The sequence below is a fragment of the Ixodes scapularis genome, unplaced genomic scaffold, assembly GCF_016920785.2.
Source record: "Ixodes scapularis isolate PalLabHiFi unplaced genomic scaffold, ASM1692078v2 PGA_scaffold8__174_contigs__length_109621045, whole genome shotgun sequence".
Lineage (NCBI taxonomy): Eukaryota > Metazoa > Arthropoda > Arachnida > Ixodida > Ixodidae > Ixodes > Ixodes scapularis.
Genome location: NW_024609883.1, coordinates 29,307,412 through 29,331,490, shown reverse-complemented (window position 1 = coordinate 29,331,490; position 24,079 = coordinate 29,307,412). Strand labels below are relative to the sequence as shown.

General features: G+C 46.7%; 1 protein-coding gene across 2 annotated transcripts in view; it reads right to left on the bottom strand.

The window, feature by feature from the left end:
• Nucleotides 1–24,079, bottom strand: part of LOC8027576 (dynamin-1-like protein) — a 49,546-nt gene that overhangs the window by 15,435 nt on the left and 10,032 nt on the right. For both annotated transcript variants that reach the window (XM_040222592.2, XM_040222593.3), the window contains exons 4-10: nucleotides 23,266–23,352; nucleotides 17,283–17,445; nucleotides 15,013–15,266; nucleotides 12,405–12,518; nucleotides 10,785–10,997; nucleotides 6,950–7,102; nucleotides 4,827–4,919 (exon numbers count right to left, since the gene is read on the bottom strand). In XM_040222592.2, the coding sequence (XP_040078526.1) occupies nucleotides 4,827–4,919; nucleotides 6,950–7,102; nucleotides 10,785–10,997; nucleotides 12,405–12,518; nucleotides 15,013–15,266; nucleotides 17,283–17,445; nucleotides 23,266–23,352 (1,077 nt within the window). The remainder of the gene's footprint in view (nucleotides 1–4,826; nucleotides 4,920–6,949; nucleotides 7,103–10,784; nucleotides 10,998–12,404; nucleotides 12,519–15,012; nucleotides 15,267–17,282; nucleotides 17,446–23,265; nucleotides 23,353–24,079) is intronic.

Sequence of the window (24,079 nt, the reverse complement as noted above, 5' to 3'; positions counted from 1 at the left end):
ATGGCAACAGAAGCCTCTCTCTTCGCTTCTCCCCGCGTTTTCGAGCAACCTCCTTGCCCCACGAGTGCAGCATAAGTGCAGCTTGCGGCTCGCGCCGTCAGCGCCGTTATCTAGTGTCGCACAGGGAAGCGAGCTCGCTGATCCGGTCGTCGGCGCGGTCGGCGGGCCGTGCCAAAAGCCGCACTATAACCGGTATTTCCCTTCGTGCGCCTGCATTTTAAGCGGTATGTAATTACATGGAGTTCTATGGGAGGTGAACCGGTGGTTTAAAAAAACCGCGTTATACCCGGTCCTGCACTATAAGCGGTTACGTTGTAAGTGGTCTATACTGTATATCTTTTCCAATTAGTTTCGATCCGAACTTGCAGCTTGCGGTTCCAAAACAACCACAACCACAACACAGCCAGTGTTGTCGGCGTGGTTAACGGGGTTGTCTTTATCCAATCTTGTAGTCACCGATTTCTGTGAGTGTGCCAAGCGCGTACTACATTGACGCTTCTCGTGAAAAAAGTTAGGCACGGAGCGGAGACGTTTTGGTTGCGATTCAAAGGTGGTGTTACGATCGTGTTTAAATCTGCGTGGTACAAGATTCGTGGCGCTCATTACTGGTTTTTTTTTTTTTTCCTAGTCCGCGCGCTAGATCTTTGTGGAATGGTAGTACCAACAGGTGTTTCTTCCACGGTCTGTCTAACATCGCTTCGCTAACGTCGGGAGAAAAAACGGTTCCTTTGTTGCCTCTGCGCGTCTTTCGCCGAATCTGTCGAATAGTCGAGCGACCGAATACTAGGAATTCGATTCGCGAATCTAATCATTCGGGACCTTACTACTCAATTCGAATTTGTGTATTCGAGTACCGTATTTACTCGAATGTAACGCGACCACGATTGAACGCGAGAAGCGACTTTTCAAAGTGAAAAAAAAAAAAAAAGAACACGAATGTAACGCGAGTTATGTGAGGGGAAAAAAGTACCTTAAAAAGTACTACAACGTGGTCCGCGGAAGCCTTTTCGGCCGGGTTCACACTTGAAGAGCACTTCATGCTGGAGCCTCCACCCACGGATAGTCGATTCTGTCACATCTACCCGTCGAGCTGCGGCAGAGTTTCCGATTTCTTCAGCCGTCATAATTGCACTTCTTTTAAAGCGGGCGTGGTACTAAGCTTGTCGGGTGGCCATTTGCTCGAGTCCAGTCGCCGAAGCACGTAGCAGCAGCTCACAAAACACGGACAACACGGGCACATGGGTACGGTAACCCTAACAGAAAGAGAAAGTGTTGTGAAGGTAACCCGTAACCCTAACATGGGCGCAATGAGTCGCAAACAAGAATAAGATTGGATTGGCTGTTTCCAGCGTGTATATGTTGCCAGCACAAGATTGAAAGATAGCGAGATTTCTCGTAGCCATTTTAAAGAGCCTGTGCTGCGACACCGCCAAGGAAAATTTTAAGGCGTTACGATTATAACGCAAACCCACAAATTACGTAAGGGAAATTTGAAAAAAAACTCGCGCTACGTTCGAGTAAATACGGTATTTGTACACCCCTAGCGAAAACACCAAATAACAGTGGAAGCAACGGAACAATTGAACAATAAGAACATGGTTACTAACCCTTCAACAGGAGAGTGCAAAATCAAGAGCAGACGTAAGTGATGTACGGTGCTCAACAAAACAAAATGAACCGGCGGAGCAAGCGGCCTCGCGTAAAAAAGTTAGGTACGGCGTGGAGATGTTTTGTTTGCGATTCAAGGTGGTGTCACGATCGTGTTTAAATCTCTAGCGATGCCTAGAGTAATTCAAAGGCAGAGCCATATGGTTACTCTGCGGTAGTAACAGTGTATGCTAGCTGAATACACCAAACCAACTTCGTTATGTCCCACCGCGGTGGTGGCACCTCAGGCATACCTCCGGTCTTAAGTGTGGGCGGAAGTCGCCATGCGGGATGGCCATCCCTGTGTTGTTTTGAAACAAACCAGACAAAAAACTGCCTTCTCAACAAAACGCCGTGGCCAAGGCTATACCGAAAGAGCCGAGAAAGGGGGAAGATCCATTTTCACGCGTTTTCTGCTGGCCCAGTTCATCCGAGAACGTGAATAGGTGCCGTAAAAAAAAAAAAATCAGACACCGTCGCACCACAATTGCTTGTGCAAGAAGCACTTTGAGCTGAATTCACGGAGGCTTGTGGTCATCAGATTTGTGTCTTTCGTTCCAACATAAATGCGGGAAAACTGTCTACCGTATCTATTCGAATACAAGTCAACTTTTTTGTTTGGAAATGTTGTCAAAAATTAAGGGTCGATCTATAATTGTGACTAAGGAATTTCGACCTACATTTGCGACCAAATTTTGCGACCCCTCCGAGGGCATGGAGCTATCGAGTCACTGAGCAGGCGTCGCCGTAGAGCCGCGCCTTCTTCTTGTTTCAAAAAGCATTCGGCGCACGAAAACAACCGAAACAGCAGCAACCAACAACGCCAACCCTCCCCCCCGTGGCCGCCGCAATCGCGCACATACCTCGGGCGTCAGGTTTCACCATCACGCCATCGCACCTGTAGCTTTCCCTTCGCTGGGTAAGGGGGGGGGGGGGGGGGGGGGGGGACATGGACATGATGCACGATGCACCTTGCCCTCCACCCCTCTCTTCCACAAATACGCACAACAAAAAAAAAGATAGAGAGGTTATTTTTGTTTGTTGTTTGAGGCGGCTCGCGTGTTGCTCACGGCGACTCGCACGGCTTTGTATTTGGTCTTTCATCGCTTCGCCTGTTTCCACCTTCTTTTGTTTCTTCTTGTCGTCGTTTTACAACGGTGTCAGTGAAGTATTATTGCAAATTAGCGAGGATGTCTACCAACACGGCAGAGGGTTGGGAGAGTTGGTTAAGCATCTTAATAGGTGGGAACAGCGCAGGAAAAACCGACGAAGGACGAGTAGAAGAAGTGCACAGACACAGCGCTGACTAACAACTGAATGTTTATTTTCAAGCGAACCAGAAAGTAAACACTGGGTGTGGAAAGGAAAAAACACAGAAGCCAAAAAAAAAAAAAAGGAGGGAACCCGATAAAACAAGACACTACCACGCCGTATCACTTTCACACACGTCTGCCACAGTTCTTGATAAAAAACACTTCGTCAGCCCTCAAGTTAACCGACGGAGCACTGACGCATTCTTCCTCCCCCCTTGATAAAATATAAAAGGCCTCATCAATCTCCCGGGCAGTCTTGTTTTTGTTGCGCGCCAAGATCGTCAACTCATTGAACAGGGGAACGCAGCCGCACCTACTACAATGTACCGCAAGGTGGCCAGAGGTCACGGACGCGTGCTCCGGTTGCTATGGGTACTGCCGCGCGGCAGCGCGCGGCAGTACCCATAGCAACCGGAGCACGCGTCCGTGACTTGAGGGCTGACGGTTAACTTGAGGGCTGACGAAGTGTTTTTATCAAGAACTGTGGCAGACGTGTGTGAAAGTGATACGGCGTGGTAGTGTCTTGTTTTATCGGGTTCCCTCCTTTTTTTGGCTTCTGTGTTTTTTCCTTTCCACACCCAGTGTTTACTTTCTGGTTCGCTTGAAAATAAACATTCAGTTGTTAGTCAGCGCTGTGTCTGTGCACTTCTTCTACTCGTCCTTCGTCGGTTTTTCCTGCGCTGTTCCCACCTATTAAGATGTCTACCAAGCTGACGAAGCTTCGGACGACGATGGCATGTCCGGAAGTTCTGACAATGATTAAGTTTTTGGCATCGTTGTGTGATGTAACTGAGAGGGCTGTAAATAAATGTTTGTTCTTTCTTCTGCCTTAACTTTCCCCTGTTCCTTTTAAAAAAAGTCGGCTTATGTTTGAATTATTTTTTTTTATTCTCGGTGGGTTCAATAAATAGGGGTCGACCTATTCTCAGGTAAATACGGTAGTTGTGACGACCCCTCGCAAACCACTGAAGCGTGTATTAACGTTCAAACGGCCGTCTGAACGTTCAAACTGTTGACTGCTCTTTCAAACTCGTCTGCGCTTGTTCAGACGAAAGTGGGGCATAGATCAAACTTAGACCTGTTAATTCCAACAAGTGCAGGCGTCTAAAGACTTTTTGAAGGTTGTTTGGGGTAAGTAGGCTCAATGTAAACAGTAGATACAAGGAGATGTGGATTATTGTTACCAGTGGCCATCACCGACTTGTTATGCCCAATTCTGCTTGCAATTTTCAGCATCGACGTCGAGCATCGCAGCTACCGTCCACGCTTTTGTAGCCCGGGCAACGTCGCAACTAAAAATAGCGACCAGAATCTCATCAAGTGAATTGGGTTTTAGCATCCATTCTGGGGCATTTAGGTGGAATGAATCGCCGCACGGCGTAATGAGCCTCGTTAATTTTGCTCGGGCCACTGAAGTAGCAAAACATTGCTAGAAAGACGTAGAATCAACAATTCCATAGTGAAAAAGAGCAGGGGACTCACACTGACGCCAACAACGGCAGATTCCTTCCAATGGTTCGTTGATGCGGGTGGCGCTTCTTGCCCACGCAACATTACGCATGTGCAGTGTTGGTGGCGTGCCGCTAGGGGCACTCCGGTTTGTTAGTTAAACATGCTAGATCAACTGTATATGCTCCTCAGGCAGAAAATGTGCAATTACTATGGTGAGGCCAAACGCTCCGCTGGTCTTTTTCGTTTCGTCGAGCACCGTAGGTAAGTGATACCAAATTTGTCTGAAACATGAGGGATAAATAATGGAAAACAAAGTATTATAATAGGAAAATGGGCTGTAGTGTCCGTAACGCGTGACGAAAGACCATTTCCCGATGCTCCGATACCCGGAGCAGCCGGCGCAGGGGCACGTACCATGGTGTTTGCTGCGGGCAGGCGTCGCCGAAGCAGCTGCGTCACCACCTCGACGATGCACTCGTGAAGCTTGGGGAAGCGGAGCATCTCTTGCTGAAACGAAACGAGTCCACCGCATCACTGCGTCGGCCGTCGAAGAGAACGAAGCAAGCTCCGGCAAATTCACTTCAAACCGTCAGTCCCAAGAAGACGACTTCGAAGTCGCTACAATTCAAGACCTTCCTGCTTACGCCCCCCGACAAAAACCTGGAGACAAGTACTGAAATTTGATGCAACTGTCATGCCCGGTGGCCTTCATTACCAGTTCAAGGCCAGTGCCTTTCAAGGTACTTTGCAACGTGTACGCGGCCTGAATGCTGCGAGACAGCATTACACTCCTGCCGCAAGCAATGCCCCATGCTCTAACACTCCTAAGATGGAAGCTGCATGGATTCGGCAGGTAACAGGCCAAGACGATCAAAGTATCGCCAGGAAAGATATAATAGAGGACAATGGTTTCACCTTTTCAAAACGCTCTCGAGCACTATTCTTAAAAAAGACTGGAAATTTCTCTGGCGTTTTTGGTGAGCCATGCAGACTTGAAAGTTAATAGGCTCTAAAAGAATGGGTCAGGTGCTCTGCAAACACTTGCCGAAGGAGACCTGCCGAGGAATGACTTCACTTCAAGATGTTTCCTACTTCAACCACGTTCCTTCCTACTAAGGTCCCAAACAGTAGTGTAGGTTATTTCCGCGGCTAGAACAACACGGTAGGGGCGCAATGCTATCGATAGTACTAATAATACCATCGACAGTGGAGGCAGAGTCCATTTATCGATATAAAAAAAAAAGATTGATGGTACTATCATTAAAACTATCGATAGTATCAGTAGTCTACTTACTTAGATAAGGTACTGTCAATGGTGAACTCTATTTGTGAATAAGTGCCAATAGTTTTTCTTGAATGTGATACCGTATTTACTCCATAATGAACACACTTTTTTTCCCGAAAAATTGACACATATTGACATGTTCATTACATGGGGTAAAATTTTTGAATTTACACACTTTGTGCAAATGTCACATTAGATGCCAATATGACACGGCGAGGTACTGTGGCACGTCTCCAGTGATGGAGGCACACCCACGGCTGGTCGGGGGTGCGCCACAATAACCATGCTTTATAAATTGCAAACCTTTTTAGGGCGCTTTCGGGGTGCCTTCTGCTGAAGGAAAAGCGTCCTACGAAGCTCACTCAGCACGAAAAGCAACAACACTGCTCTTAGGCGATATATATTGCTAGTATCCGGCGGGCACGCTCAGGTATAATCTGCGACTACGCGTATAAGAACTCTTATGAAGTCTAACCCCCGACCACCGAAGCCCGCTTGCAGGAATCAAGTTTCATTCCCGGAAAGGCTACCAGACACTCTCAGCTTACAGCGCAGCGTGCACCTCTGCTGTGCCGTTCTGTTGCGGATTAAATAAACGCATTTACCCAGAGTATTTGAAATTAGGCCTAACCACTTTCACAATTTCACTGTCCGAAAGCGGACCACAGACGATGGCTTGTTTGTTGAAATCAATGCATCCGATAGGCGAAAAATGGCCGGGGCTCGGCAATTCCTCGACCCAAGCTTTGTCAAGTGTGCGCGACACTCGGTTTCACGGTTGATCATTTCAGTAACTACCACAACTAGGCACTTGCGGCCATTACGAGAGTGCCTTGGCTTGGCTTGACTTGGCATGACCACTTAACGGCAAAAGAAAACTGGCTTGGTGGCTTGCTAAATTGGACGCAATTCGAAGCTCGCGGATCCAGAAATTGGAGGTGCGTTGATTACAGGAGGGAAAACAAAAAGTCAAAACATTGATGCCCATTGGGGGGTGCATTCATTATGCGAGTAAATACAGCAGTCAACACTGGATTAATAACCCCCCGCATGTCTGTCACCGTCCCCTTTTTGAGCTTCACTTTCGTTTTCTTAAGTCAGATAGTTTTCTGAAAGTTTACAATCAATAGTTCTGGAAAACCTATCGATAGTCAATTTATTCATAGTTCCGCACCCCTAGAAGACAGTTCCCTTTTGTCCGAAACGGCCAAGGATTGCCAAAACAGATTTTAAAGCAGGCCGGCGAACCCACCTGGACCTCTGTGCCGCAGTGCTGGATGATGCGCTGCATCTCCTCGTGCACCAGCTCCACACAGCGCAGGCTCGGCTCCTCCAGGCGTCGAATCTGCCTTTTGACCAGCAGCTCAAAGGACACCTCGGGCACGAAGAGGGCCGGCCGGGGACCCTGGGAACGGACGCAGGGGTCAGAACGCCCTCGCGATGCTGCACAACCTAGTTTTGCGACGGACTTGCGCTTATGTTCGTTCCGACACAGAACGTCCATCCTTCCCCCCCTATTGTGGTAATGTGAAATATATTGCACGTTGCATCGCGTCACCTCCATGGCACGTAAGAAAGCCCTGCTATAGCTAGCCTTGGAGCGGGAGGTGAACAGAAAGTTTTGTGTCCCTTGCACTCGTGCTTCCCAACTTTGGCCCAGCGACCTTGTGCACTTTGAAGCACTCGCCTGTTCTCTTCCCCCTTGCCTGCAGCACGATCTGCCACCGTACGTCAGAGAGTGCACGCCGCCCCGTGACAACGTTCCAGACTCGCTTTCGCCGCCTGCGATGTCAGCGCAGATGGTTGGGCATCGGATTCACAACCGGAGAGACCCCGGTTCGAAACGGAGCGCTTCCACACTTTCTCTGGCGCTTTTTTATGCTAATGAATTTTTGTACGATGCTCCCCTGTTACAAATGTGTTACGGGAGTCTGTGTCACGGCGAGCTGCTAGGAGTCAGCCACGTAACGGTCCTCTTCAGCGAATCCATATTTTTGCGATGGACCAAACTCTCAATTTGCAGCCAGAACAAGTGGCCATGTGGTCTGATCTGCAGCCAACCCAATATTTATCGTAGCCAAACGCAGAGGTTGACAAAAGAAACAAGGCATGGGCTGACTTCCAAACGTTGTTAGGATCCGGCTACTTCCATTGTTGCAGCGATTGGACGCAAGCTACTACCCGAATGTTTGTTGAGTCATTGATTGTCACGAGTGTGAGTCGACTGCTCTCGCAATGTGCACGTCTAATCTACGAGCCGCATTCGAGTACCGTCGCATGGGGGACAACGTCAACATTGCAACCCCTGTGCCACGTCCTCAAGTTCTGCAAAGACTAAAATAAAACGCTCGCTTTCATCAAAGAAGTTATACCGCAACAAGGAAGTTTCTGGGTCAGTGATGCTTCATGCCAGAATACCTGGGTCCCGTTCGAGCCAGTAAGCTCGCGTAAAGTGAAGAAATTACAACTCCAACTCAATGTCGTTCCACTTTTTAAGAGGAACAATATTTTAAGTGGAACGCAAATGAATCAGCCAACTTTCTAAATATTAATTAGTGTGCAAGCCCTCCAATGCAAACGTTGAAGAGCCCATTGCAAAACATCCCGTCGAGGTAACCTCTGTATGCCCAATTTTTTCAGCCTTAAAGATAGCATGCGAGATGTAGACAATATCACTAAGGGTCCTAAGCTCACAGTTCAGTAGTGAGAATTTGCGTGGAATCTTACTAAAATATCCCGCACCATCTTTAAAGTTTCAAAAAGATTACACACAAAGGCTACCTGGATGGAAACAACACGATAGAATGTTTCTCAATACGCATATCAAAGGTAGTGGTCTGGCACTGGTGGACTGTTTGGAGACCATGGAGCGGTTTGTAATAAGGCATGCGGTCAACTACAAGAAGCAGTCTTTTTCACAGCAATAAATTATTCACCTTATCGCGTCATGTGAGTACTGTAATATCTTGAGATAGCCCACCTAAAATTGAGAGCAAATCAGCTGAAAACAAGGAGTGGGCTAACCTTCGGTGTACAACCAAGAAAAGTTGAAAAAAGGCTATTTTTAGATTATGTTTTTGAGCCAAACTTGATATTGCGGCGAGTAAGAGTGAAGCAAAGATGACTGTACTTCCCAGTTAGCAATGTTCGCTTATATCCCGCCATAGCTACCAACCGTAGAATACCGTGCATTCGCCCATTCCACATTAAGTGCCCATATCCAAATGTTTAAGATATGAAAAAATGTGTGCAGTACATTTATATGTAAAATTGATGATCGGACAAGCGCCCATCCCCCATTTTTTTCGCAATTATCTCTCAATTTTGAGTGGGGGCTTGCCCGGTATTTTAGGGTAGTTGTTTAAAAATTAAACCAGCGCAAAGATAAGAACAAGAACAAAAAGGCAGACGAACAAGGCGCTGTTCGTCTACCTTCTTGTTCTTGTCCGTGTCCTTGTGCTGTTTTAATTTTTAATCATGAAATACCAACAAGCCCAAACTTCTATGTTGGCCTACCTAGTTGTATTTACGCCAAGGTCATCATTGACCCAAACACTACGAATATTAGGAGTGGGCTATCTTTCGGTGTTTAAAAAAAAATAGCAAATCAAGCTAAAAAAAAGGTGGTTTATATTTCGGGGGTAATATCTTTCAGGATATTACAGTAGTCATTCGTTAGCATTTTAATGATTTTTTTTTTTTATTATTTATTTGAAATACCATTGGTCCTACACAGGACCAAGATAGGAGTGGATTTGCACAACACAGAAACACACACTCAAAATGCACGGTCATGACATGTGCTGGGAGCTCATTCCATTCTCGCGCTGTTTGCAAAAAGAACGAGCACCTAAGACAGACTTTGGAAAACGTCCATATTCCACATACCGAGTATGCTTGCTACGGATTATACGGAACATGCTCTCATTGATATACTGTTGCTTTTTTACAAGAACCAGGTTATTTATTACGTTATCAAAGAGATTAATGGGGCACTGACAGGTCCAAATAATACTTTTTTTTTAATCCAAAACGATTAAAAACAATGCCTGGGCATTACCCTCGAAATTCGAAACTTGGGAATTCAGTATTTGTAAAGTAAAAAAACAATTTCCGAATGCCGAATTCAAAGTTCCCGCGCGAACCCCGCCACAGCAGTGACGTCAAACATTGAGCGGCCCTGCGAGTCGACTTTCTTTCACGCCTCCGCTCCGAATGCACGTGTGTAAGCATTGTCCGCCATTGCCGCCGCAACCTGAAGCAAGGGGGTGAGAAGTGGGAGAGAACGGCGCTGGAAAAAACCGGCTCCCTCTGTGCGTGCCATGCCGCCTGCCTATCACACGAGCAGACGACGCTTGATGTCTAGCCGCTTCTGCGTGAAAGGCTGCTCCGGCAGAGTCACAACCAAAACAATGATACAGACACCAAACCCAGTTGTTTTGACGATTTCCTTTTCAAAGCCTGAGAGGTCATTGGGCACCTAAAAAACACCACATTGTCCCATTCCCCGACTCACCAATTAGCCATGTTTTCCAAGGCAGGATAAAACTCCAGGGGGCGACATCACAACGGATCCCGAGTTTTGCAACTAAATGTTATAGAAATGTCGCCATACAGGCAGATTATGGTGCATGGAATGCGTTTCCAACTAGTGTGTTTAGCATCCCATTCCACCTATGCGTCAGGAGTTGTCCCAAAGTGACAACAAATTACATCAGAAATACCGGAGCGACGTACCGTCGAATGTCGCGATACAGGCGGCTGGTTGCAGAAGTTTTGGCAAAAAGCACGAGCAGATACGAGCGTCGCCGTCGTCGCGGCTTCCCGATTCCCGGCTGCCAAAGCTTTCGTGAACCGTCGAGCCAGAAAGCAACCCGCAGCAGAACAGACGTCTGCTACAGCTGCCACTGCTGCCGCTACAGCAGGCCGGTGATGGCACAGCCCTTTTACGACATCGTCAGGCGGAAATCGACGGTTCACTTTTTTAGACGTGGTAAACGCACCGGTCGGATGCGTTATGGGAACCTGCATCGGACGCCCGCCAACGAACCTTCCGCGTTCACTGGGCTTAGAAGTACCCCACTCACCGTGGCGTTGCGGATGGCGGTGAGGATGTCGAGGGTGCTGAGGCCCCCCAAGGGGTGGATCGAGTCCAGGGTGCGGCCAAAGGTCTCGTGGAAGATGTAGCAGATGCGGGCGCCCCCACACAGCTCCGTCGTCTCGATGTTGCGCGCCGTGCCCTCGATGGTCGAGCAGTACGACGACGCAAACTTGGTGATGATCTGGAGCAGCGTCTGGCCCTGCGAGCCGGCAGGAAAAGGTCATCGTTACGAGATGTTGATCGGACGAGTTTTTGGGTTTCTTAAAGCGATGCCAAACTCCACGAGAACGTTTCTTTTGAGTGCTCAGATACGACCGTAGTAAGGTGGTAAGTTGGGCGAGTTGGTAGTGATTGAACGAGCAGCTGATTGGTCCTGCCCGCCTGAGCGGGAGTCTGTCACTCGCGAGTGGCCGACGAACGCCGTTCGTTGTCCGACCATAATTGATGAGGTTCGGTGGCGCCGTCGGCTGTCTGCGATGACGGTAAGTGCAGCGATCTTTGATCACTTCTTTAATATGCAAATCGGCCGAGCACGGATGTACTTGTACCCCGATAGAAGACATACCTGTATCACAAAAAACGCTTTGCCCCAAAAATGGCCTCTTTTTTCACGGAATGTTTTGGTTGTGAGACGTATTTTGAATACCGCGACATGCTGCTATTTGATGCTTCTGTAGAACATGTCATAAGGAAAGAATGTTTTGGAATTGCTCCTCACAGTAAATGAATCTCTCTATGTAAACATGGCACAAAAAGTTTTCTTGAGAAAAGAAATTCCTAAGGGCCACTGAAAAAGAAGAAAAAGTATTTTTTTTAAACAATTTGTTTAGGACTCTCGTTTTAAAAAATAAATTTGACAAAAAACATTTTTTTTAGAAGCAATATTAACGGCGCGAAACATAATTTAGTCGGTAGTCACCTCCCTTCCACTTGTTTTCTCTCTTGGCATTTTGGGCACGTGAAGGAAAGAAGCTGTGGCCATCACGTTGGGGTGGAGAGAGAGTATGACCATGTCGATGAGGTGGAATGACTGTACAACCATTCATTCCGTGACATCGGGAACTTTGCACGCAAAATTCAGATGCAACTGAAATAAATCTCGCGCCGTCAATATTGATTTAAAAAAATATTTTGCGCATAAACTTTATTTTTTGACACATGTGTTCCAACCACACTGTTTAAAAAAACACTTTTTTTTCTTTTCAATGGCCCTTTAAGCACTTCACAAAAAAATCGGCAGCTTCTTTGATCACTCACAACACAGCCTTGTGGTCACTGAAGTATGTAGGAAAGGGAACACACTGCACACACGAGTTAACACCCTGCCCAAGATTATATTGAGACGAGTACCATTACGATCGCTGGGTTGCTTTACATCCGACAGTGCTACACACCAATCGAGTTCCACGGTGAGGGATGTGCGCCGGCATACCCTGCCACACGTTTCACAGCAAAAGCACGCCAGAAGGCAGCACGTGCACTGGAGATCGGGCACTTGAAAGAGACGACCTGTTGTTCTCACCTAGCAGTGACTTATCGCTGTACAAGATTTCTGAGCGTGCAGGGTCCCCCTAAGCCACAAACTGGGACCAAAAGACCGACTTGCCTGGTCCTGCACGGCTTCCCCGTAGGAGGTGAGCAGCGACTGGAACTGGGAGATCATCACGTTGACGCGCGTCTTCAGCTCGGGCAGGCAGTCCCGGATGTGGTGCATCAGCAGCTGGACAACGGCGACACAACACTTTACCACAGCGCTGGCCATCTCATTTCCTCTCCCTCAATTCAGCGGAAGGTTAGACTCAATGTTTAAACTGCCGTGAAGTACAAAAGAGAATGCCACGTCATAAATAGCCGTTCATCATTCTCACCAACACCAAGACAAAAAACTGGAACATATTTTAACTGTCACTCGGACCTTTGGTAAGTAAACTAATCCAAAGAACCTGGACAACAGAAAAAGGCTCAAGCCATTACAAGGTTTTGGTTTTTATTTGCCGGTTCAGAGTGAGGCAAAGACTTCCTTCAATATGTTTGGAACGAATTTACTACTCAGCCTGCCTATTATTGCAAAATATGGTGTTCCAGCATGCAAAGCTGATTTTGAGATTTAGTTAAGGTTGGTTAGATGCATCTAGTCCCATAGAGTTCATATAACAAATCTAGCAGAAAAGGGTTGCTATTTTCCAAAGTATTTCGGATGACTCGAAATGGCAAGGAATAGGGGGCTAAAAATGGTGGTCCCCGATTGCTGGTAACCCTTTAATATACACAAAGCAGCAGCAAAATATCACTGGCAAGGTCAGTACCTCGTCTCTTTTTAGCTTCTTTTTTATAAGAAAGACACGCATCATGCAAGCTACTACTAAGAAAAATTGCCCCTTTTCCACACTTCTGTTACACCGCATAACACAGAAAGCGATGCAGTGTAAGGATAATGCAATCACAGCACCGCCGTTTCTGTTGTAGCGGCAGCTCCAAGAACGAGACATACTGGAACGAAGAAGATAGAAGAGTCGCGTCCGGCCGTGGATTTCTAGTAAACAGCCCAAACTAGAAAGCGTGCTGAAGTAGTAATCATGAAGAGGAAGGAAAAAAGAGTGCACACTTGACAGGGACAAAAGCCTGGAGCTCACTTTTATCGTCTGCTAGAAATAGAGCTTCTCTCAACGGTTCATCCCATAAAGTAGACAAACAGTGGTCTGTAAAAGGTACTTAAAGCCGTGGTGCTGAATTTCGTGTAGGGCACCCAACAGGCCAGCCTGGGCCACAAATCAGACACCAGTTTTGCATTCGGCTGGCGCTCGCGTTTAATCAGTAAGGACACGAGCTACATGGGAACGATGACGCAGTACTTGCACGACAGTCTTCCATAGGAAGCTGGAAATGGTTAGCTGCCGGCCATGTAACACATCCCGCATGATATGATTGTGTTGCGTGTACGTCTCGACAGCCAGAAGTTAGTCAGCCGCAGTGGGTGCCTGGTGTCTTGGCTGTAGACAAGACACCTTAATTGACGAGCAAATGTGTCGTTTGCCTTCTTTTTTCCACCTTCTGTCGCTCCATTTCTCTCTCATTTTCTCATGACTTCAGTAGTTAGGATTTTCTGTGCTCCCATCTTCACTGCCCTGTCTGGCCCAGGTGCGTAAGAGACACCCTCTTTTGCAAGTCCTGCAAGGTCAGGATCACATTTGCTTCCATCTCTAGATCACTAGCGCCGTGGGAGCGAAAGCTCAAGCTACAGATCCGAGGGATCCCGGGTTTTATCCCCACCCCTGCCCGGTTTGATCCGGATGAGCATCGTGCCAGTGTCCGGTCACGTATCATTCGTGCTCGATACACGGTAAAGATTACAGGCTAACAGCTACTGCACTCGCTAAATGTCTCACTTGTGACGTAGACTCCAGACGCACACGGGCAGACTAACATCAAGCTGTCCACAATGCAAGATATATATAGGTGTGGACACACAGCACGGCTAATGCTGCGACATGATCGACCAGATAAAGTACTAGAGGCTTGCGATTGAGTAACCTATGTCGACAGCATCCCATGGCCCCATAACATTACTAATGACAAAGTAAAAAAAAAAATTAAGTATCTCCTTGCCATGGCACATGTGCACGTGTGATTTCCACTCGGCGCATCTGCTCCGACCTTGACAGGCGCAGGCTCAAACACTGCACCAGAAATCTCTCCGCTTTGAGGCGTTCATAAAACTGTTCTTACTGCCACTGAGGCACGAAACTAGGGTCAATGACGAAGCTGCCAGGTCCTACATGAAGTGGCATACCCAAAAAACTGCTTTAAAAACACGCATGTCTCCCATAGGAAGTATTCCCTGGCGGTCATAGCTGTGTGCACAGCTGCCGAGCGCGTGCCAAAGGCGAGCTTCCGCAGTTCTTTTGCAATGTGCATTCCGCACGATTGCCAGTCTTAGCAGGCTATTAATGGGAGCTCATTCCGAGCATGCACTCCAAACATCGCCTTCAAATGTGACGTCCAGTGAAAAGCATGGAGAACCGGGCCCGCGACAGGCTAGCACTAGCCACTTATCCAAGAGTCGTTCGGTGGCACCGCTTGCAACCAAGGCGAGGAGAAGACTTTAGCTTGCAGCTGCGACGCACACGACGTCCACACCTATATTTATCTTGCGCCATGAAACTGTCTGAATGTACACACGGCGCAATAACTTTAATGGCGGCACGTGCTCTCACCCGGTTCAGGGTCTTGGCGAGGTACTCTGTGCCGTTGCGGTTGGCGAGGGCGGGGTACTTGCGCTGCAGGAAGAGGGCCTCGTCCCGCAGGGCCTCCTCGATGGGCTTGCGGTCCTTGATGTCCTGCTGCGAGCGGTTCACCACCCCCACAATGCCCAGCTTCACCGGGATCACCCGGCCGCAGAGCACGTCGATGGCGTCCGTGCCCGCGTCCATCAGGTCCAGCTTGGTGATCACCGCCAGCGTGCGGCGCCCTACAAAAGAAGGGGGTCCGAAGCATTCCGTCAAGTCCGCGAGTCTACACAGAGCACACTAAGACGTCTACACGGAGCGAGTGTGGGACAGTCTTGTATGGCTACTGTTGGTGCTAAGCCTGGAGGGTCCATCACCGAGAGACAGCACTATTCATTATATGGTGACTGCAGCCTCTTCCATTGCTTTCTGTGGTTTTGACTGGGTACAGCTAGTGACTAAACAAGCTACGCTTCAGAGAAACGACACTCTGGTTGTGTAGGTGCTCAAGATCAATGTTGCAGTTTGTGAAGAATTCACGCCCGATGGACGACGCGGATGTTTTCTTTCGTTCTGTTTGCCAACACCGTTTCCAACAGAGCAGAACGTCACTGGTGAAATACCACTCAAGAAGTCACAATTAACAAAACTTGCAGACGGCGCCCGTGTGGCTCCAAGCACCAGAAGAGCGGTGGCCACGACCTGCTGGCACGCAAACACATGTCGCACGACGCAAACGGGCGAATGGACGATCTGGTGGCATCAGGCAAGGGGAGAAAAGAGTACCAATGCTCCAAGTGCAGAGGCCAGATTCCCAAAACTTTCTTATGACAAAAAAGTTCGTAAATTTACCTCACGACAAAGTTACAAACTTCTGAGTATTCCCGAAGCAAAATGTTCGTAAGTTTTCTGTAAGTTACGACAAAAGCCGTAACTTACACAAAACTTACGAATATTTTGCTTCGGAAATACTTAAAGGTTCGTAACTCTGTCGTGAGATAAATTTACTAACTCTTTTGTCGTAAGGAAGTTTCGGGAATGTGGCCTCAGGTTTCTACCGACTATAAATACAGCAAAAGAAGCGGCGAACCGGTACAACAGAAAGTAAAAAATTAAACGAGCTTAATCACGCTGACAAAGACAGAGGAGCGCAGAATCTCTCCCAGACAAATCACGCTCCATTTGTGGCTTGTGCTAGATTTTCACTCTTTTTAATATCATCTAGTAATTTACTTATTATTTTCCTTTCATTTATTTATTTTATATTTATTTTCCAGTTTTATTTATTTTCTTTTATAGTTATTTTGTTTATTTATTTATTATTTTCGTCCAAAACCTGCCATTCTCGTTAACACGTTTGCATCCAAAGAAGATAGCAAGCCCCTACAGACCAGCTAGTAGCTAGTGGCTATAGCATCTGACTGCCACAGCACCGACCCCAAATTGAGCCCCGCCGGGGCTTAAACTTTATATAAAAACTTTACGTATAACCTTTGCCATCCTTAACCTACCCAACGTGTAACTCGTTCATGACACTTGCAAAGCCACTCGTTCATGACAATTATGTCGTTCACGACAATTTTCCTGCATTGTGCGAATATTCAATATATTAAATAGTTTAGAATAATATGCTATTCGATATCTGCTTCGAGATAAACTGTGCTATTCACATTTTTTATACTCAGTCTACCTTTAAGCTGAGAGTGCAGCCAACGCCCAAAGCATCAGAGCTCGAGGTCGCTGCTTTAAAGCGTTCTTCCGTAAAATGAGCGCTCGCGCTTGAAATGCATGTCCCAAAGCCAGGAGTGCAAGCTAGCTCGCGCTTGTAGCTTTGGCTGCATTCGCAGCTCAAGATGAGCAAAGTAAAAGTGTTGATCGCAGAGGCTTAGCTCTGTTGAGTGCGCTTCTTTTCGAGCACCGGTGCACTGCAGAGAAGCAGCATCCGTAAAAGCGAGCTCCGCGGGTGTTGCTTCTCCGCAGTGCAATGGTGCTTGGTAAGAAGTGCACTCAGTAGGGTAACACGCCACAATCGATACCTGGAAAAGTATGGATATCGAAAGTGTGTTTAGGAGAAAAACACACTTTCAAAGCAAGATGGTGCATGCGAACGCCTGGTGCATTTAGAAAAGGAAGGGGAACTTTGTGAATATTGATGTATACAGTGGAATAAAATTTTCAAAATTAAACTGTGGCTATTATGCAAGAGTACATGTTAGGCAGAGATGTCTTGACAAGCCGGGGCTAAATGCCACACGCACCGTCGGGGTCCACCTCCCGAGCCAGCTTGACCGCCTCGGACGTGGCAAAGTCCGTGTTGGCCGCCGTCACCGCCAGGATCAGGGAGTTGGGGTTGCCAATGTACTTGAGTATCAGCGACCGGATCTGGGTCTCTATGTCCTCCGGCTGGTCTCCCACTGGAACCTGGGGAGGGAGGGGGGATCACGGGGCTGACAACGAGACTACTGCCAAATCCCGATCTGACACCCACCAGCGGCGAGGAGAGACTAAAAACCCGCATGTAATAGCTTCGTTTGATTTACCCGCACCTCCTGCACCAGTGAAGAAAAGTGTAGGGCAATGTACTTCCGGTCAAATCTCAATACTCATACCCGAAGTACACTGCCCTACACCTTCTGCACCGGTGCAGGAGGCGCGGGTAAATCAAACGAAGCTAATATTAAGCTTTTTTCCCCCAATTTTTGCCCGCAAAATTTGCTCTCGTATTATCGTTGGATGCTCATGATTCTAAGCTTTTGCAGGGTACGTGTGAAAGAGGGTTTACGCAGTTTTGGTTTTTAGCAACCGTCATCGCCGGCAGCAGCGAGTTGCGAGAATGCGTCACCACCCAATCCCATTGGCGTGCGTACGCATTCGCTGAAGTGTTTTCGTCTCTAAGCCGTGTGATGCAATCGTAGCGGAAGCGGCGCTGGGCTGCACTGAAAAGGAAGGTTATCTCAGTGGCCGAGAAGATCGGCAAAGAAATGGCGGGACGAAAGTTAACGGTGAGCGAAAGCTGCATTCGTGGATGGAGGAGACCGAAACAAGTTATTTTATCGTCCAAGGGAGCGAGAAAATGTTTCCCAGGGCCCAAGTAAGGAAAGTTTGCAGAGACCGATTTCGGCCAGACACGGCTCGTGAAGAAACAATGTGCTCTGGACTTCACCTTAAACGCCGAGCTGCTGCAGGCAAATACTACGAACCTGCATGTTCCTGAGTTGCATTATACGTGAATCAAATTTACTTTGGTTTTTTTGGCAGGTCTCATATTGCATTTTGTATTATACTGGGTGATTCAAGGAGCGGCCAGGCTCTTTGAATCGACTGCAAAATTCAGTTTCTTAGCCTATCGTGCTACGACTTCGTGCAGAGTTGCTCACAGATGGTGCATTCTTTTTTTTTTTTTTTTTTGTAAAATTTGCAAAGAGCGAATTTACCTGAGGAAAAAGTAAAAAAAGAAAAAGGCTTAGCTCCTATGGAAACGCAGCGAAGCCACCGGTCTTCAAACAATACGGCGCCACTTCGCACGGGAGACAAGAGATGGCACAAGCGGTCGCAACACCAACTGCCGCCAACGAACGAGCATATGTCGCCGAGAGCTGGCGTGTTTAGCAAACAATCGTTTCGACTCAAAAGCGGTGCCCATTCCGCAGACGGTGACAGTCGCAGAAGCAAAAACAGGCGCGGTATCAACAAGGAATTGCAAAGCAGATGACATCAGTACCCTGAAAAAACTGTCAAAATATCCCGACAAACCATTTTTTATTCAATTATCTGTCAATTCAATGTTTATTAGGAAGGATAATAAAATTAAGCATTGGCAACTGATATTAAAAAAGCCCACGCCACTTTTGAGTCTAAACGATATTCTGCTAGAGATGCCGGCTCTCGGCGCAGTATGCTCGTTCGTTGACGGCACTTGGCGTCGCGACCGCTTGAGCCATCTCTTGTCTCCCGTGCGAAGCGGTGCCTTATTGTTTGAAGACCGGTGACTTCGCCGCGTTTCCATAGGAGCTAAGCCCTTTTCTTTCTTTACTTTTTCCTCAAGTAAGTTCGCTCTCTGCAAATTTTACAAAAAAAATGCACCATCTGTGGGCAACGCTACACAAAATCGTCACGCGACAGGTTAAGAAACCGAATTTTGCGGTCAATTTTAAGAGCCTGGCCGCTCCTTGAATCCCCCAGTACAGTCTGAATTGGTTTTAACAGACCTTAATAGTGACCAAGATTTCAGTCTGTTGTAAGAGGAGTAACGCTGTATGCAGATACAGTAAAACCTCGTTATAACAAAGTTGAAGGAGCGGTCGTAGTTATTTCGTTATAACCATTAGTTTGTTATAGCCAATGTCCATTTCTCCATACTATTAGCAAGCAAGGGGAATTATGATTGCTTTGTTATATCCATTAGTTTGTTATATCCCATTTTGTTATAACGAGGTTTTACTGTACAAAGTTGAAACAACGGTACAAATGGGAAAACTAACCAGACTTCAGAAAGCAGCATGTTATATCCAAATGCCTGTAGTAACCAGGTCTGTTGTAATGAGTTTATACTGCATGCAGGTTTGCTTTTACGGTAAATGGTTAAAAATACTGGGCAATCAATCTCTAGAAAGGAGGAAAAAAAATTTTATGGAAAAAAGATTATTGTTTTTGTCTTATACTAGTTGATTGTAATATGTTAGGTCAGAGGACCTGGGTACAGACATTGAGGCATGATTGAGCAAACCTTGTTGTGAAAAATGTATTAGCTTATCATTGAGGGGTGGTGGAAAAATGGTGCGCAACACCCGACGGCCAACGAAGTTGTGTGCTCCTTGTGTCCTAGGGTGTTTGGGGTGGTGACATCGCATTGCATCACATCCTAATGTGGAGTGTAAACAGTACTATCACTATACAAGGTGTACTATTTTAATTCAAACAGACCTATTAAAAAACTTTCAGCCTTTCCACTCTGGTGAAGAAGAAAGACCAGCGAAGCTGTACTATGATGGGACTACTTCTTGGACGACCTCAAAGACGACGCCTAGAGGACGACATCTAGGACGACCTCAGGGACAAAGTCTAGGACGAGCTCAAGGACAACCTCAAGGACGGCTTCTAGGACGACCTCGAGGACGTCTAAGACAACCTCAAGGACGACTTCTAGGACGACCTCAAGGATGACTTCTTGGTCGACCTAAAGGACAACCTCTCAGACAACCTCAAGGACAATGCCTAGGACGGCCTCAAGGACGGCTTCTAGGACGACCTTGAGGACGACGCCTAGAGAAATTCAGCCTTTCCACTCTGGTGAAAACCGGAGTGGAAAGGCTGAAAAGGTTGCCGTCATCTATGAGCAAGGCCAGCAAGCCAGTTGTCTGGTTGCCGCCGTCGCTCATAGATGGCGGTAGCTGCCCAGAGTTTTGTGTCAACATTTCTTTACGGGGGGACACAATCTTCGGGAAACTAGCCTTTATTTAACAGCTCCACTGTAAAATGCCACGAAAGGTAGATTGATCCAGTCCATGCAGAATAGTTATACGGTCAGGGAGACAAAACATAGACTGCCCATCATCATGAAAGGTCAATTCAGTGGCTTTCAACGACGTTCAACAAGTTTCGAATTGGTGCAATTTGTTTGTCTTTGCTAAGTTAAAGTTAATTAACAAATTTCAGTTAACTATTCCTTAGCATCCTATATTTTGTCCCCTGGCCGTACAACTCGACTGCACAGACCGCACTAGTGTACCTTTCACGACTCGTTTTGAATGAGTCTGCTTGAATTGAAATTAAACACCCCGTACGTCTGTGGAGCAAAGTGCGAGCGTTTGCTGGACGAGCATTTACTCCTTGTTGGTGGCAGGGTGCTTCCAGAGCATGTTCCTGGAGGTATCTTGCCACCAGTGGTGGTCACCGCAGTCACCGAGCACCTGGCGACCGTTTCCTTGCCACAGCTGACCTTGCAGCATCATAAGCGCACAAGCACTCCGTGAGTGTTTTGTTTGAAGGTTCCGCGTTCTGCGGTAGGCCCGTGAGTGCACCATTTGCACCAACGTTGGTTCGCACAGTGTGCAAGGCCACGAGATGCAGTCGATTGAACAAACGGCTGACAGAACGCAAGGAACGCAGCGGTGCCGAGTCGGGCGAGCGCGTCGGCATGTTGAAAAACAAAGAACAGAAAGTAAAGAGCAAGCGCATTGGGTGGGAATGCTGAGTGTAGAGAGCTCGCTCTTTTAATGCAACTCGTTTTAACACATTCTGCATTAAAAGGAGCAATAAACACGGGGCACCTGCTACAAAGCACGTGACATGGGAACTGACACTGCAGAATGTGGACACAGCAAACTCTGGTTCCGTAGTGTGGTAAAGATTTTGGAACTCGGTGCGAACTCGATTGTCACCTGTACAAATACCTCAAATTCAGCAACTGACACGATTCTCGCGAAGACGTCCGACGAGAATCAGGAGTATGGTTTGTTCTGGAATCGCTTATGTACGGATATTTAGCTAGAAAAATGGTATGAGTGATCTTTTTGGGGATGGCATTCACACATGATTTCATGGTGCTCCCATCTTAATGTTCGCTGTTGGCTCAAAATGTAAAACAAAATTGAATGTACTTTTTCTCCATACTTTGCCTATGTTGCAAGCTTTTACGCAATACATTTTAGAGCGCAGCTCTTAGGCGCCCGTTTCCGGCTTAAGCGGTGTCGCAGTCCGCGTAACCGTGAGGTCACGTGACCCCCCCCAGGTCACGTGACACCCCCCTCCCCCCGTCACGCGACACCGCCAGGTCATGTGACCCCCCCAGGTCCGGGGTCACGTGACCCCCGTGAGGGGAAAAGGAGAAAGGAGGGGAGCAGGGAGGATGAGCAGGGGGGACGCATCCGAATTTCCATTACTCCGAAAAGTGATTTTAAAAGACTTTTATCTCTTGTCCCTCGGTCGGCTTCGAACCGGAGCCCTTTTGTTCAGGAGTAGCAGGCAGGATCACGAGTGAGGAGGAGGGAGGAGGGGTATACCCTCCCCTCCTCCTCCTCAAGAGCTGCGTTCCAATTCGGCGTTACAGGGAGTTGTAAATGGCTTTCATTTTTTTAACAATACCAATACCTGTTAAATCAAATATATTTACGAGCCTACTTATGCGTCAAATAGAAGAGATAGTTTAAGAAAAATTTGTTCATTGAATGCAGAATCAATATTTTCAAATGCCCTTTTTTCCCCTTGGTCTACCGGAGACTGAAATAGCTTGCCCATTAACACAGTAGAAACGATACTGCCAGAGCTCTGTTTTGACAAAGTGCAAGCATATGTTCTAATACTTTCCCCTTTAAAATCGTCGCATTTTACCCAAGATAATCTCGCGTTTTCCTGTAACGTACGGTTTATCTTTCACGTATATGTTCCTCTTGCTACAGGGATGCCTTTGAGGCAATTAGCTATCTATAAATAACCATTGTGGTTGTTTTGGGACACTTTGATGTGCCGTGATTTTGTGTGGACCTGTTTCAATCTATTTTGCTGTTTGACTTTTGAAGAAATCTGTCAGGGATGCTCACAGAAACACATGACACGGGCTATGTTGGTCAGCTTCATACTGTGAGGCAGGCAGGTATCCTCACCTACCGTCATGCATTCCGAACGTATGTTGTCTAATAAGTGTTGCCATCTATTGTTACGTGTTCCACCTATTGTCAAGATTGTTATAATAAAAGATACCTCTCCAACATGCCTTCACAATGAAAAGTATCAAGGTAAGTTCAAATCTTTTGTAGCAACACAAGGACACGACAGCTCTAACACAACTCACTCAAACCACTCCAATGGTACAGAGGTAGAGTGCCGGTCTAGGAAGCGAAAGATTCGAGCTTCGATTCCTGGCTTTTTACGCAAAATTTGCTTTGGGGCTGGCTTCCGAGTCTAGAGCGTCATCCGACATAATCCCTAGGATTAAGATGAGTTTACATTTCTTTACAATATCTGCGATTATTGTGTCTAAGTACAGTTCAATTTCATCGTTGTCTCTTTCTTCGCCCTTTACCCGGTAGTTTTTGACAATTTTTTTCGTGGAGACAGATGACAGGAGCAGAGGGAAACTTGGATGTGTTATATTGATTTTGTAACGACTTTTCGCAATGTTCGGGACTTGGAAAAAAGCCCTAAAACACCTTCGACGCTAAAAGTGGATGGCTGGGCCCGCGAGCACACCTGTCCAACGTAACACACACCTCTTCTCCCAAATTTAGAAACAAAAAAACCCACCTTCGTAAGTCCAGGCAGGTCGACCAATCCCAAGTTCACGACGCGGTTGGAGTAGATCTTGAGACTGATCGGCTCCGGGCAGATGCCCTGTGGAAGAATGTCGATTAGCACGGCGACAGAAGTGCAACCTGTGCCCAATGGATTTAGGTCACATGTCTCCATCAAAAGTTCCAAATAAAACGCGAAATTTTCCTATAACTTGGTGCAGGGTCTTTTTTAGATGAAGAGCGAAAAAGTGTTTTTGTGAGCCACTGGGGCACTTTACTAGACAAAACAGAGAATGAGACCAGTAAGAATGAGTTTCTTCATTCTATTTTTCTGAGGCTAAATTAAACATTCCATGTACGCACAACGTTTTGACACACAGGATTGAAAAAGGCTTAGGTAACTCAATGTTGGTCTGTAGGAAAACTATGTCTTATTTAAGCAAGTCTGCTCTTTAATACTTTAAGGGGGACACTACCCAGAAAAAACAACTTCTGCAAAAAAAAGTTGGTTCTGAAAAATGCAGTATTTGCATCCACCAACATCTGGAGAGTATTCTCCGAAAGTTTCATTAGTTTGCACTGCATAGTTATTTTTTTATAAATTATTATCAGTCCACCAATGCTAAAGAAAAGGTAGAGGATGAAGGACTCGGAAAACATTTCTCTCCATTCCACTTTTTGGCATAAATTTCACTTTAGGAAAACTATTGTTTTGTGATTACGTAACTTGGATTCATTTTTATAAGTTTTTCTGGGGTGAAATTTCAAGAAGATAGCTATAAGCTTGTATTTTTTATTTTTGCAATTTTTCATGCTTAAGAACAAAA